The sequence below is a fragment of the Balaenoptera physalus genome (genome assembly GCF_965194825.1).
Source record: "Balaenoptera physalus genome assembly, chromosome: 20".
NCBI classification, from domain to species: Eukaryota; Metazoa; Chordata; class Mammalia; order Artiodactyla; family Balaenopteridae; genus Balaenoptera; species Balaenoptera physalus.
This window is the reverse complement of record NC_138901.1, coordinates 39,769,316-39,783,320: the sequence shown is the minus strand read 5'-3', so window position 1 is coordinate 39,783,320 and position 14,005 is coordinate 39,769,316. Positions and strand designations below refer to the sequence as shown.

The following is a 14,005-nucleotide window of genomic DNA, read 5'->3' as shown; positions in this document are numbered from 1 at the left end:
ATCTACCCGACCGTGGAGCATTGTCCAGCGAGAAATCTCTAGCACGAAACTTTGCAAACCACTTTTGACACATTCAATCAGTCACAGCACCTTCTCCATACGCTGCACAAATCTTTTTTTTCATTTTGGTTGCGTTTTTACCTTTCTTGAAATAATAAAGCATAATATGCCGAAATGTTGCTTTTCTTCTTCCATCTTCAGTATTAAAATGGCTACACAAAAATTCACCAACTTTGAGAAATCTTTCTTTAAATGCACCCTGATATGACAGCTGTCGCATACAATCTAACAAAACTGTTTTGAATGAGGTTAAAGACAAGTGCTACTACCGCCATCTTACAGAAAAAACCGAATGAAACTTTTAGCCAACCCAATATTTTTCTTTATCTCAGTTTTTTCAGTATATAACCAGAATAATTTCCATTTTCCTTCTTTATTAAGGATTTTGGGGGTGCCAATGCATAGTAAGTTTTTTATTCAGACAGTTCTTTTCCTCAAACAGTTGCGATCTTGTAGTAAGAGTGAGTTGATATCTAAGAGCTCAGAGATCCTCATGATGTTTCAGCAAGTTCATCGAAAGCCCATGGCGTCCTTTGTTACCACTCCTGTTCCACCAGACTTTACCAGGTACGACACATTTTTTTTTACTTCATTTTCTTTTGAAGTTTATGTGCAAATGCGTATACTTGTTTCAAAAGAAAGCTATTGCTGATAACTAGAACTCAGGTAGTTCTCTCTGACCAGTAAGGTAAGTCTTCATTTGTGAATTAACAAACCAGATACAATATTTATATTTTATTCAAGCACTGAATATTAATAAAAGGGCTGGGTATTTGCTCTTGTTAAATAGATTTGAGTCAGCTAAGGATATTCATTAATATTCCAAGGCTGCCTCTTTAATAGTGTGGTCAGCCATTTCAGTTTTGAAGATACGTTTTCTGAATTACTCTATCCATCACCAGTGGAATGAAACGAGTTTTGATATAAATACCATATATGAAGATAAGGGTTTTACAGTTCAGAATAGGGTACATGGATCTCCTGTATCAGAGCCAGCAGGAGTGTTGTTCCAAAATGAAGATTCTCAGGCCTGTTCCCTGACAGTCTTTGGAGATGGTATCTAGAAAATGAATCTTGAGCACCTCAAGTAACTCTGCAGTAAAGTTTGGGTACCATTGATAGAGGTAAACTCCTATACTGATACTGCTTGCAACAGGTTATCAGGCAGGCAACTCTGCTTGACTTCTTTTTTTAAAAAAAAATTTATTTATTTATTTGACTGCGCCAGGTCTTAGTTGCCGCACGTGGGATCTTCGTTGTGGCATGTGGGATCTTCTGTTGCGGCATGTGGGGGTCTAGTTCCCTGACCAGGGATCAAACCCAGACACCCTGCATTGGGAGTGAGGAGTCTTAGCCACCAGACCACCAGGGAAGTCCTTCTGCTTGACTTCTTGAGTGTCAGTCTCTGTCACATCCAGTGATTATTTTGATTTCTTTTTTTTTTTTAATTTATTTATTTGCTTATCTTATTTTTTTTTTTTTGGCTGTGTTGGGTCTTCGTTGCTGCGTGCGGGCTTTCTCTAATTGCGGCGAGCGGGGACTACTCTTTGTTGCAGTGTGTGGGCTTCTCATTGTGGTAGCTTCTCTTGTGGAGCTTGGGCTCTAGGTGTGCGGGCTTCAGTCGTCATGGCACGCGGGCTCAGTAGTTGTGGCTCATGGGCTCTAGAACACAGGCTCAGTAGTTGTGGTGCACAGGCTTAGTTGCTCCGCAGCACGTGGGATCTTCCCGGACCAGGGCTTGAACCCGTGTCCCCTGCACTGGCAGGCAGATTCTTAACCACTGTGCCACCAGGGAAGTCCCTATTTTGATTTCTTTTTTCTTTCTAATTGCCCAAGGGACTCAGAACCCCAATTATACCTTCCTTTCACTACCTGCTTTTTTGGGTATAGATGGAAGGGACTGAAACTGGGGTTGGGATGGGGGAGGTAGGAGGCACGTCAATAAAGAAAAAACCACCAAAAATAAATAAATAAAAGTCTGATAATTAAGGAGATTTCCCTGGGAAAAGGTCACCTTAGGGCCCTCTCCCTCTCTAGTAAACCTTACTGTCTTACTGGAAAACTTGCCTTATAACTTAACTGTAATTTTTATTAGAAACTTAGCTTATGATTTGCAGTATAGAGGAAGCAGGTGTTCCATCTGTTGATTCATTGATCAGCAAAGAAAAGAGGGCCAAATAAGAAAGGCTAGGGGCTTCCCTGGTGGCGCAGTGGTTAAGAATCCGCCTGCCAGTGCAGGGGACATGGGTTCGAGCCCTGGTCCGGGAAGATCCCACGTGCTGCGGAGCAACTAAGCCTGTGCGCCACAACTACTGAGCCTGGGAGCCACAACTACTGAAGCCCGTGCACCTAGAGCCCATGCTCCACAACAAGAGAAGCCACTGCAATGAGAAGCCCGTGCACCACAACGAAGAGTAGCCCCCGCTTGCGGCAACTAGAGAAAGCCCGCGTGAAGTAACGAAGACCCAACGCAGCCATAAATACATACATACATACATACATAAAAAAAAGAAGAAAGAAAGGCTAGCATTTATGGACATTAAGTTACAGACCAAAGTTTAGATGTGCAAAGCAGTGGTGATTGTTTCTAAGCTTTGAGATCATGGAACTGATTACCTTATATCCCATCAGTTGATGATTTGTGATAGAGCCACAATGGCGAATAAAAGGTCATTAAACAAAGTAATGTTATTTATTAAAGGTCATCTGTATGCTCAGCACTGTTGTAAGTGCTGCATAGGAGACATGGAAGAGGAAGTAATCTTATTGGATATATATTCCACATGAAATGGTAGAGAATTGTATATTAAAATTGAATATTTGTTACTTAGTTACATCAGAAATTCTGAGAAGTCAGGGTAGACTGCTGTGGTCAAGATGACTTCATAGCCTAGAAAGGAATTGTGGAAGACCTTGAAAGATACTTAGAATTTCATTAGGCAGATGAGAATAGGATATGTATACATGAACAAAAATATGGGGATGTGATAAGAGATGCTATATTTGGAAGTCAGCAGAGAAATCATTTCAACCAGAATTTGAAGGGCTGTATTTTTGGGGCATTTAAGTCTCTCAGGGAGGACTCAAATAGCAGAAAAGTACAGTTCTCAGTCCATAAAGAGTTCTAGTTTCTGGGAGAATGGTCAAGTTGGGATGGAAAACCAGTTTTTATGTAGCTGACCAGTCTGTTTTCTCAAGGGAACAATGGATACTTATCCTATTTTTCTTCTGTTCATTCATTAAGTCATGATGAAGTCTTTGGTCTAAAGATTTGCAAATCAGTATTTTTCAGAATACTGGGCTAGAGATGTTTTGAGGCTAGCCTCTCCATATTCCATGAAGCTTCACTGACACCATCGTGAGATGAATCCAGTCATCATAAAGACCAGAGTAGAAGAGGTATAGAAATAAAGAAAAGTTTGAGAACATAAAGCTGTGCCTTATTTGCAGGCACAGAGTGGTAACACCAGTCTGATTATAGATAACTTCTGAACAAGTGAGCATAATGTAGAGATGTTAATAAATACTTAAGGATGGTAGAATTGATAGATGGCTTAGCGGTCGTTGTGGCTTTGTGTATATATGTAAAGAATGCAAAAGAAATTTTGAGTAAATACTTCTACCAAAGTACAAGAAATTTCCAGCAAATATTTGTAAATATCCATTCATTCAGTCAATATTTGAATGCCAGCTATGTTACAAGCATGTGCCAGGTACAAGTAGAGAGCACAATAGAGAGTTCTTGTTTCCTCATATTATGATTTAGTGAAAAAGATAGGTGATTGAAGCAGTAATAAAATAAAATGTGATGACTGGTGATAGGGGAAGTATATGTATCCTGTTTTAATGCTTCCCCATAGCACTAATTTATTATAATGTTATTTGTGTCTCAAAAGTTTTGGCTAAAAAATTATACGTATGTAGGAGTATGTCATAGTAGGATTGATAATTGTTTTCTGTGCTCTGAATGTTAACATTTATTCTCAGCAAGTGAGAGCCATACTGTACCCTCTTGGTTAGTAAGCTTTAGCGACCTGTATGCTTTAAGTTGTAAGCTTTCTATCTCACTGTTCTAAGTTAAACATGTCCTCTTCATCTTCTGTTTATTTTGTGTCTTGGCGAGCTCTTTGGCCCTCAAGAGCTGATTAAAAATATGACAATGATAGTCTGGTCTTAGAACAAAAATAACTATAACAACAAAGGAAATACATCACACTGGACATTAAGGACATGGTGGAAGAAACAGTATGAAGATCAGCAGGCAACTGAGGATTGCCTGCATAATGTCTGTAGACATTTTGAAAGATGTTTAGTGGGAGAACTGAACAACGTTTGTGCAATTGGAAGTTGCACAAAATTATAGCCAAAAGCATATTATAACTTGACCAAATTTGAAGACTATCCTGGAGAGATTCCTTGGAGCTCTGATTAGGTTTTTGGTTCCAGGAAGGCTTCCCAGGCATTAATTGCATTGGTCCTGATAATTGGAGTTTTGTGTATATTGAGTGCTAAGAGAGCATATCATGGGGAGAAGTTAGAGCAGACCTCCAAAGCTATGTGACTTCTAATTTGTTATCTGAAGGAATAGTAAGGATTAACCAGACAGAAGGATCTAGGAATGAGGAATGTGAGAAAAGGTAACTACTGCCTAAGGCTATGGTTAGGGGTGCTTGACAGTTGGATAATAGCTATACAGTTAATAGTTGCAAGGCAAACCACATCTACTTGTGAAAAAGATGTGAGCTGTTTAGCTACATATACTTAACCATAAAATAAGACTGATGTATTTTTAATAACGTATACTATATTTTCACTGGCAAACCACTAATTTCTTCAGGTACTATCACAGTGTGAAAATGCTTTAGATGCATTTTGTATCTTATTTTGGTAATAACACATTTTCATGAATTGAACTTTAGAAAATATATCTGAATATGTGGTGAAATGGCTTGCAGTTTATCTTTTTGGTAAATTTATAATTTTATATATTAAGTATATTACACTGTATTACAACACTATGTGTGATAGTGTCTTTATCATAAATGTTTTACTATCTCTGACTTTTGAGGTGTTCTAATGACAGTGCTAGAGACTACTAGCGTGCTGTGGGTGTAGTTTAGTTCTCTTTGAAGATGTAGTTTAGTTCTGTGGATGTAGTTTAGTTCTCTTTGGAGAAGACTGTATGGAACTAAAGTTCCCTAGGTAATCTTGCCTTGCCATGAAACTGTTAATGTGCTTATCCTGCTTGACCCCTATGTGATTATGTATTCTTATCCTATAAAATTGTATAGATTTATTTGCTAGTAAATAGTCTCAAAGTATTTAGGGTCTGTCAACATTCCACATAATTTGTTCCGAAGAAGGAAGTTTGGGGATTTATTGTAATATTTTATCCTTTTGTTGTTTCTTTTGATTTTTTAAAACAGTTTATATGTTTTCTATTTCAGGTGTCCAGCCTAAGCACCTAATTTCTTTCTTTTCCTATTTCCATATTACTTTTTAAATATCTCTTATAGTTATTTTAATACTTAATCATATATTGCCTTTTTTTAAAAAAGCTATTTTATAAAGTATTTGTTGAGTCTCCAATTTAATTGCAAATCTTTGATGTGAGCTTTGATGGTTTTATAAATTCATTTGATTTAATGTTGTTTAATAAAGTTTTAAAAATATTTCTTAAGGCCTTATTTTAGTTTAATAAAATTTTCAAGATGTTATTGAGAGATTTGACTTTCTTTTTTTCTTTTATTAAGATTTATTTATTTTGGGGGGCTGCCTTGGGTCTTCATTGCTGAGTGCAGGCTTTCTCTAGTTGCGGCAAGCGGGGGCTACTGTTCGTTGCGGCACGTGAGCTCAGTAGTTGCTGTGCAGGCTCTAGTTGCTGTGCAGGCTCCTAGAGCATGGGCTCTAGGAGCGCGGGCTTCAGTAGTTGTGTTGCATGGGCTTAGTTGCTCCCTGGCATGTGGGATCTTGCCCGACCAGGGATCGAACCCATGTCTCCTGCATTGGGAGGCAGATTCTTAACCGCTGCACCACCAGGGAAGTCTGACTTTGTTTCTTAATTAAATGAAATGTTAAACTTGTATAAGCCAAATAATTTTTTTTCTCTTTTGTTTCTTTTTAGTGAATTGGTACCATCTTATGATTCAGCTACTTTTGTTTTAGAGAATTTCAGGTAAGAGTTTTTGACAACTTTAGTGATTTTTTGTATGTGTATGTAAGTAAGAGCCAGGTAGGTGTCGTTCCTGGGTAGCATACAGACCTAATGAACTTTGTCACTCAGTGTGTAGTCTTAGAAGAAACAAGTTTTGTATTAGAAACATAGAGGTCATTTGTCTGGATTGTTTTATATCTTCTAGATGGATTGTTTCTCTAGGGTGGGGAATGGAACTTTTTTTTTTTTTTTTTTTTTTTAAAGAAGAGGGTCTACTTAGCCTTTGCTAATAAGGTAAGGTGAATGGGATGATAGAGATCAATGAGCCCTCCTACCCATCCTCAGAAGTCCATTTGGGTCCATTTATCTCAGTGCAAAGTAAGAAATTGTGGATGAGAGGGTATTAGTGTAAGAAATTTGTAAGCTTTGTAACTTGCATGCTAAGTTTGTTAGCTTTTACTGCTTTTTCTCTAAGATTAGAAGCCAAGACATTAAAACACAAAGGTCCTAAGGGACTTGTCTTAAAGGGCAGCAAGGAAGTGGGGAATGAAGAATATAAAAGGTCTTGCCTTGGGAAGAGGAAATCCCAAGAGGTGATAACCATCAAACTAAGGCCAAACTGAGAATTTATACTACTCCCCATTTAATTTGTTTTTTCTTATGGGATAATTTTGTGGCTAAAATATAAACCGAGGATTACCCCGCATTTTTTTTCCATATTAAAAAAGGATAATTATACTGCGGGGATGTGAGGAAGAAACTTTTTTTTTTTTTTTTTCCTTTAACGGTGGAAGACTGCTTGTTGAAGTGGTAATTAGATTCAAGCCACTTAGTTATATTTTTCTTTTCCCTTAAATGATGAAATTTTGAGGGTTTTTTTTTTTTTAACCTGAAACTTAAAAGATACTGCTGAATATTTCTGTATCATTAAAGTTTCTTTTATTTCAGAATGTTAGTATATATAAATTTATATGGTGGAATCTTGACTTCTTCAGTCGCCTTCATTTACTGGTCCAGGACTTCAAATAAGTAACATAAATAAAGTGGTTGGGTTTTGGTTTTGCCTGTTTGCTATTTCACAGCACTTTTGATCTTGGGATTCAGTTGGTTTTCTTTTACTTTAGTACTTTGCGCCAGAGAGCAGATCCTGTCTACAGTCCACCTCTTCAAGTTTCAGGACTTTGTTGGAGGTTAAAAGTTTACCCAGTAAGTTTTTCATTATTTCTATAAATTTTGAAACCAAGATCTTTCTTTCAGGGTTTTATAGTACACTGGTTCACTTTTTTAGTGGAGAAAGGAATTAATGACAATTTTATGTTTCTTTATAGGGTATGTTGCTAAATCTGTGTAAAAAATGAGTTAAATATAAACAGTGTAAACACTGACATATTACTGAATCTTATTTCACTAACAACATTTAGAAGAAATGTTTAAAATTCTTATTTTAAAAATCATTAAAAAAAAAACATTCACAGATGGTCATCAAAAACACACGTGTGCTGACTGCATACTCATGGTGCATTCCAGTATGTTTCTTTGACCTGTAGATTTGCTGCATATTGGCATCTGGACCCAGTGGTATGATGAGATGCATAGTCAATTCCTATGGCAAGAATATAAGCAGTAGTGTGTGCTTTTATCACATCATATCTAGTTGCATATCTTTTTGTCATATTGATGCGCATTGCCTACATCTGTTAATTCACTGGAAGTTGCAGAATAGTGATTCTCATTTTGTTTCTTTTTTGCTTATTAGGTGTAATGCTTTTATAAAGAGATGCTTGCCTTTACCTATTGTTTGGTTATCCAGTATTACAGTTCATATAGAATAGGCAAGATTCTTTCCTGTTATTTAGTGATTTTCCTTATTCTCTGAAAGTAATTAACTAGGTTTTTAAAAAAATATCATTATGAACTCATGGATTTATACATATTTAGTCTCTTTAAGTTGGCTTCTGTGTCACTTTGCTCTGACCCTAATAGTCTAGTAGTGACTTTAGTAGTTAGCTTTCTTGTCCTCTTCCGTGGCAAGATGTTCTAGTCTCATCTTGTACATTTCCTACTCTGTACCTGAAATTGGTCATTTTATCCTAAACGCCCTGATTTCTTTTAGTGGGAGAATTGTATTTCAAGACCAAACTGGGCGTTAAGGGTGCTCATTTCTACCAGGTTAGTCGCTGTTTCTAGGCTTTCTTCATGAACAGAACTAAGGAATTACATAGGCAAGTGTATGTGGGGTTTGGAAAGGGGGAGGGGTTAATATGTGTGTATGTATGTATTTAAAGATTTATCTAATAGACTGTATTTTTTAGGGCAGTTTTAGGTTAACAGCAAAATTGAGTGGAAGGTACACAGAGCTGTATTCGCACCCTCTGCCCCCGCACATGCACAGCCTCCGCCACTATCAACATGCCCTGTGCCAGAGTGGTACATTTCTTGCACTTGATGAATTGACACATTATCACCCAAAGTCCTAGTTCATTCTTGGTGTTATACATTTTATAAGTTGTATTTGTTTGTTTTTAGCCCAAAGACCATACTTTGAGAAAAACTGGGTAGGAGTGTGCTTAAAATTGAAGTGGAAAAACTCCAGCCATCTTAATAGAGAAAAAATATTTATGAACACTTTAAAATTGCTATATAATTGTAGAATATCGGGGTGTCACATGTATATATGTATTTTTTAGAGATGAAATAACTCCTGAGTTAATGCTCATGTTTACAATTCAAATTAAGGATTATAGAGTTTTTTAAACATAATCTCTTTACATTACACCTGTATCTCCTTTCCTCTATTCTAGGGATCCTACTTTTTGAAGCCATAGGAAATGATAGAATTATAATCTCATAATCAATCACTTATTTGCCTTATTTCACCTTACAAACACAAAAATCTCAGAAGGGGAACTCTAATTCTATCATTGATTTGATTACTGAGAAATGTTTAAAATTTTATTTGGAAATATACTCTCCACATTTCACTATGCCATGTCTGGACAACAGTTAGGGTGTTCAAAGCTTGTTCTCCAGTAAATTCTACTGGAAGGGCTAATGGAAGCAATATTTCCTGACTTTTTGTGTGTTGAAAATAGTTTGTATCCTTTATAAGCTAAAGCCAGTATTGCTGGATGCAAAATCCTTGGCTCATGTTTTCTTTCACTGGGTATCTTAAATATTCAATTCCATTTTCTTTTGGTAAAGTCTGATGATAAACTGATCCTTAAAAGTCATTTGCTAATATTGTCTAGATGCCCAAATAATCTAATTCTTTTTAAGTCCAATAATTTACTACTATATGTTTTGGTTGTTCTCGGTCAGTATTCTCAGTTACATGCTGGGCTCTTTCAATATGACGTTTTAGGCTTTTTAAAGATAACGTTTCCTGAATTATAGTTTTAAATGTTTACTTTGTTTCTATCTTTGGTTTTCTCTCTTGGGACTTGTATTATCTTCATTTTGCATCTTCCTTGCCTGTCTTCAATATTTACCACTTTCTCTCTGATCTTTTCAGCTTTTTCTTCGTTTCTTTTTAATTTTTACAATTTTCTTTTGTTCACTTTTTTTTTGAAAGATATAAACTGTTGTGCTTATTTGCTCTTGTGTTCCTTTTAGTTCAGTCTTTATTTCTTAAATAACTTTTCCTTTTATTTCTCTTTCCTTAGTCCTATTACCTGATTTCTGAGTTTTTCTAATACTGATTTGTGTTATTCTTTCATATCATATTATTTTCTTTTCTTCCTGTGGGCCATCATATTACTTTCTTAGTGTCTGTTAGGTTGTTCTGAAATAGGTTACAATTTTGATCTTTGAGTATGTTTTTCTAGGGTACTTTCAGTGTCTGTAGGGATGTTATTCTGCTCTTTATTTTCTCTTTTTTTAATTTTGGTAAGTGATGCATAACATAAAATTTACCATTTTAATCATTTCTAAGTGTACATTTAGTAGTGTTAAATATATTTACATTGTTTTGTAACCAACTGCCAGAACTCTTTCAACTTGCAAAACTGAAGCTCTCTGCCCGTTAAACAGTAATTCCCCATTTCCCCCTCTCCTCAGCCCCTGGCAACCACCATTCTACTTTCTCTATGAATTTGACTACTCTAGATACTTCATATATGTGGAATTGTAACACAGTAACATCTTCTTGCTACTGGCTTCTTTTACTTAGCATAATGTTTTTAAGGTTCCTCCACTTTGTAGCATGTGTCAGAATTTCCTTCCTTTTTAAGGCTGAATAATATTCCATTGTATGTATATACCACATTTTGTTTATTCATTCATCTGTCAGTGGACACTTGGGTTGTTTCTACCTGTTGGCTATAGTGACTAATGCTGCTGTGAACATGGGTGTGCAAATATCTCTTCAATATCCTGCTTTTGATTCTTTCAGATATATGCCCAGAAATACTATTGCTGGATCATACGGTAATTCTGTTTTTAGTTTTTTGAGGAACCATATTGTTATCTACAGTGGTTGCACCATTTTACATTCCCACCAACAATGCACAAGGGTTCCAATTTTTCCATATCTTTGTCAGTAGTTTTTGTTTTCTGTTTCTTTGATAGTAGCCCTCCTGATGGGTGTGAGCTAATTCATTGTGATTTTGATTTGCACTTCCCTAATGATTAATGTTGTTGAGCATCTTTTCATGTGCTTATTCATGGCCATTTGTATATCCTGTTTAGAGAAATGTGTATTCAAGTCCTTTGCCCATTTTTTAATCAAGTTTTTTGTTGAGTTGTAGGAGTTTATATATTCTGGATATTGACCCCCTTATTAGATACCTGATTTACATGTATTTTCTCCTATTCTATAAGGTTTCTTTTTACTCTGTTGATTGTGTCCTTTGATGCACAAAAGTTCTTAATTTTGTTGTTGTCCAGTTTGTCTATTTTTGTTTTTGGTTTCATATCCAGGAAATCTTTACCTACTCCAATGTCATGGAGCTTTTCCCCTATGTTTTCTTCTAAGGTTTTATAGTTTTAGGACCTATATTTAGATCTTTGATCTATTTTGAGTTAATTTTTTTATGATGTAGGGGTCCAACTTCATTCTTTTGCATGTGGATAGCCAGCCAGTGTGATAACAATCAGAAATCTGGTGCCTTGCTTTCTGAGAGATTTCCTGGTTCTTCTCCCCTTCTCATCTGGACCTTTTCCTTCCTTTGTTTGTATTATTTCTATGCTGTTTATCTTTTATTTTCCTCCTAGCATTTCCTTTGCAGTCTTTTGACCTGTCCTATATTCGTTTTTAAGAGTTTAGAGTGACTAGACTGCATTTAGTTTTCAGACTTTTTTGTATTAGGCCCCCTTATACTCCGTTATATATTATATTGAGCAACTCTTCAGTTTCAGCTGTCATATGTGGCTTGTGATGCTTTTCAGTGACTAACTTTTGGCCATTTTGTGGTTTTCCTTCTTTCTGGTCCATTAGATGTCCCATTGCTTCTCTCTCCTTTCTCCCACACTGTTGATATCATGCAGGTCTTTGTGATTATAATTGGTATGTCTTTACCTGCTTGTGTTTTGGGGGCTGTGGAGATAACCTGTCATTTAATTTTGTTGTAAATGTTGTTTGTGAGCTTTTGGTTTTGTTGTTCAGTTGTTTCGTTTTGTTTTATGTTTGGATTTAGAGAGTTGTAAAAACTATGCTGGCATTGTGGCAGTCTTTCCAGAATCCTCTGCCTATTGAAAATTCTTAAGCTAGGGACTTCCCTGGTGGTGCAGTGGTTAAGAATCCACCTGCCAATGCAGGGGACATGGGTTCAAGCCCTTGTCCGGGAAGATCCCACATGCCGCAGAGCAGCTAAGCCCGTGCGCCACAACTACTGAGCCTGTGCTCTAGAGCCCATGCACGACAACTACTGAGCCCGCGTGCCCCAGCTACTGAAGCCCATGCATCTAGAGCCCGTGCTCCACAGCAAGAGAAGCCACCACAATGAGAAGCCTGCACACTGCAACAAAGAGTAGCCCCCGCTCGCCACAACTAGAGAAAGCCCACATGCAGCAACGAAGACCCAGCGCAGCCAAAAATAAAGAAAGAAAAGAAAAGGAAAATTCTTAAAGCTAGTATTTTGTTAGAGGTACAGATGGCATGTCAATAAAAGTAGTAAAAATTTTGTTCCTTAAGATTATGATAGGGCTTCCCTGATGGCACAGTGGTTAAGAATCCGCTTGCCAATGCAGGGGACACGGGTTCGAGCCCTGGTCTGGGAAGATGCCACATGCCACGGAGCAACTAAGCCCGTGCGCCACAACTACTGAGACCCTCGTGCCACAGGTACTAGCCTGTGCACCTAGAGCCTGTGCTCCGCAACGAGAAGCCACTGCAATGAGAAGCCTGCACACCGCAATGAAGAGTGGCCCCCGCTCACCGCAACTAGAGAAAGCCCGCGCGCAGCAACGCAGACCCAACGTAGCTGAAAATAAATAAATAAATTTATTTTTAAAAAAATTTATGATAAAAATTAAGTCAAAGAAATTTCTAATCTTATTATCTGTTAAAATTAGGAGTGAAAAATGTTCATTATCTTTTATTAATGGATTTCATTCCAGGGAAATCGTTTTAGGAACATAATTTAAAAGAAGAAAAAAACCCCAGCTATTTGAACAAGGATATTGGTTGATTTTTAAAAATCAGTGTAATTTGCTATATAATTTATGTTCAGTAATATTCACTAATTTTAGCCAGTTTTCACAAATATATATAGTTGTATAATCATTGTCACAATCATGACTTTTATCACCCTCAGAAGTTACGTAATTTATCCTTTTCAGCTAATCCTTTTTTCTCCTTTCCTGGCCCCTCTGCAACCACTGATCTGTTTTTGTTACTATAGTTTTGCTTTTCCAGAATTTCATATAGTAGGATTATACAACATATAATCTTTTGTGTCTAGCTTTTTTCACTTAAGTGATGATTCATTTATTCGTAGTATTTATTGAGTGATTACCATGTCAAACCCTGAAAGCTGCCTCAGGACATTTTGGAGCAAAGTAGCCTAGAAATGAAGGGGTTAAGAAGTACATGTACCCCTCTATAGACGTATTCCTGCCCTCAGCCCTCACAGTCTAGTTGGGGAAACAGATCTTTATACACATAGTTATAACAAATGTAATCTTCTCACACAGTACTGGAGAAATACAGAGGGGAATAATTGTACTCATAAAAATCTCTGTAACAGAAATTTAAACAGCTTTTCAATCTCCAGACAGAATCTTATGTGGAATCCTAACATATAAAACATAGAAATTATATTTAATTACTTTCAACATCAATCAAGTGTTACCTTTTTCTATTTTACTCTCTTTTGATCTTATATATCTTTTTTTTTTTTTTTTTTGTCTCATTCCTAGTGAAATTGAGGCTTTTCCTTTTTTGGCGTTTTTCTTCGGGGTTTTAATTTTTCTTGGAGGCTCATTTTTAAGAGTTCTGCATGTGTTAAAACTCTTAACTCTTTTCATAGTAGTTGATATTTTATAGTTTGTATGCTTTAATATTTTCTTTTTTTTTAATTGCAAAAGTTTTAAATTGTTATAGATTCAGACCTCTTGGTCTTTTTATTATCTCTTATTGCTTTTAAGCTTAAAACTACTTTGCCATCCAGATATCAGGTACTAATCTGTATTTTGTTTGTTTCATTGTGGCTTGAATTTTTACATTTAAATTGATCTGGAGTTTGTATAACATCTTTTTCTTTTTTTTTTTAAGGATGGAAATGGAGTTGTTCGTGGTTACTACTTATCTGTGTTTCTGGAACTCTCAGCTGGCTTGCCAGAAACTTCCAAGTA

The 14,005-nt window shown here is 36.4% G+C and overlaps 1 protein-coding gene and 1 pseudogene across 17 annotated transcripts in view; one reads left to right on the top strand and one right to left on the bottom strand.

Annotated features, from left to right (window-relative positions):
- The window catches only part of LOC309649739 (synaptosomal-associated protein 23 pseudogene), a 424,755-nt pseudogene that overhangs the window by 129,603 nt on the left and 281,147 nt on the right, over nt 1–14,005 (bottom strand). The window lies entirely within an intron of this gene.
- TRIM37 (tripartite motif containing 37) overlaps nt 1–14,005 on the top strand; it is a 282,148-nt gene that overhangs the window by 29,298 nt on the left and 238,845 nt on the right. For all 16 annotated transcript variants that reach the window (XR_014257253.1, XM_082439948.1, XM_082439952.1 and 13 more), the window contains 4 exons: nt 503–627; nt 6,185–6,235; nt 7,339–7,420; nt 13,926–14,002. Coding sequence is in view for 15 of the 16 variants with exons in the window: in XM_082439948.1 (XP_082296074.1) it covers nt 503–627; nt 6,185–6,235; nt 7,339–7,420; nt 13,926–14,002 (335 nt within the window). In the remaining variant the exon portion in view is untranslated. The remainder of the gene's footprint in view (nt 1–502; nt 628–6,184; nt 6,236–7,338; nt 7,421–13,925; nt 14,003–14,005) is intronic.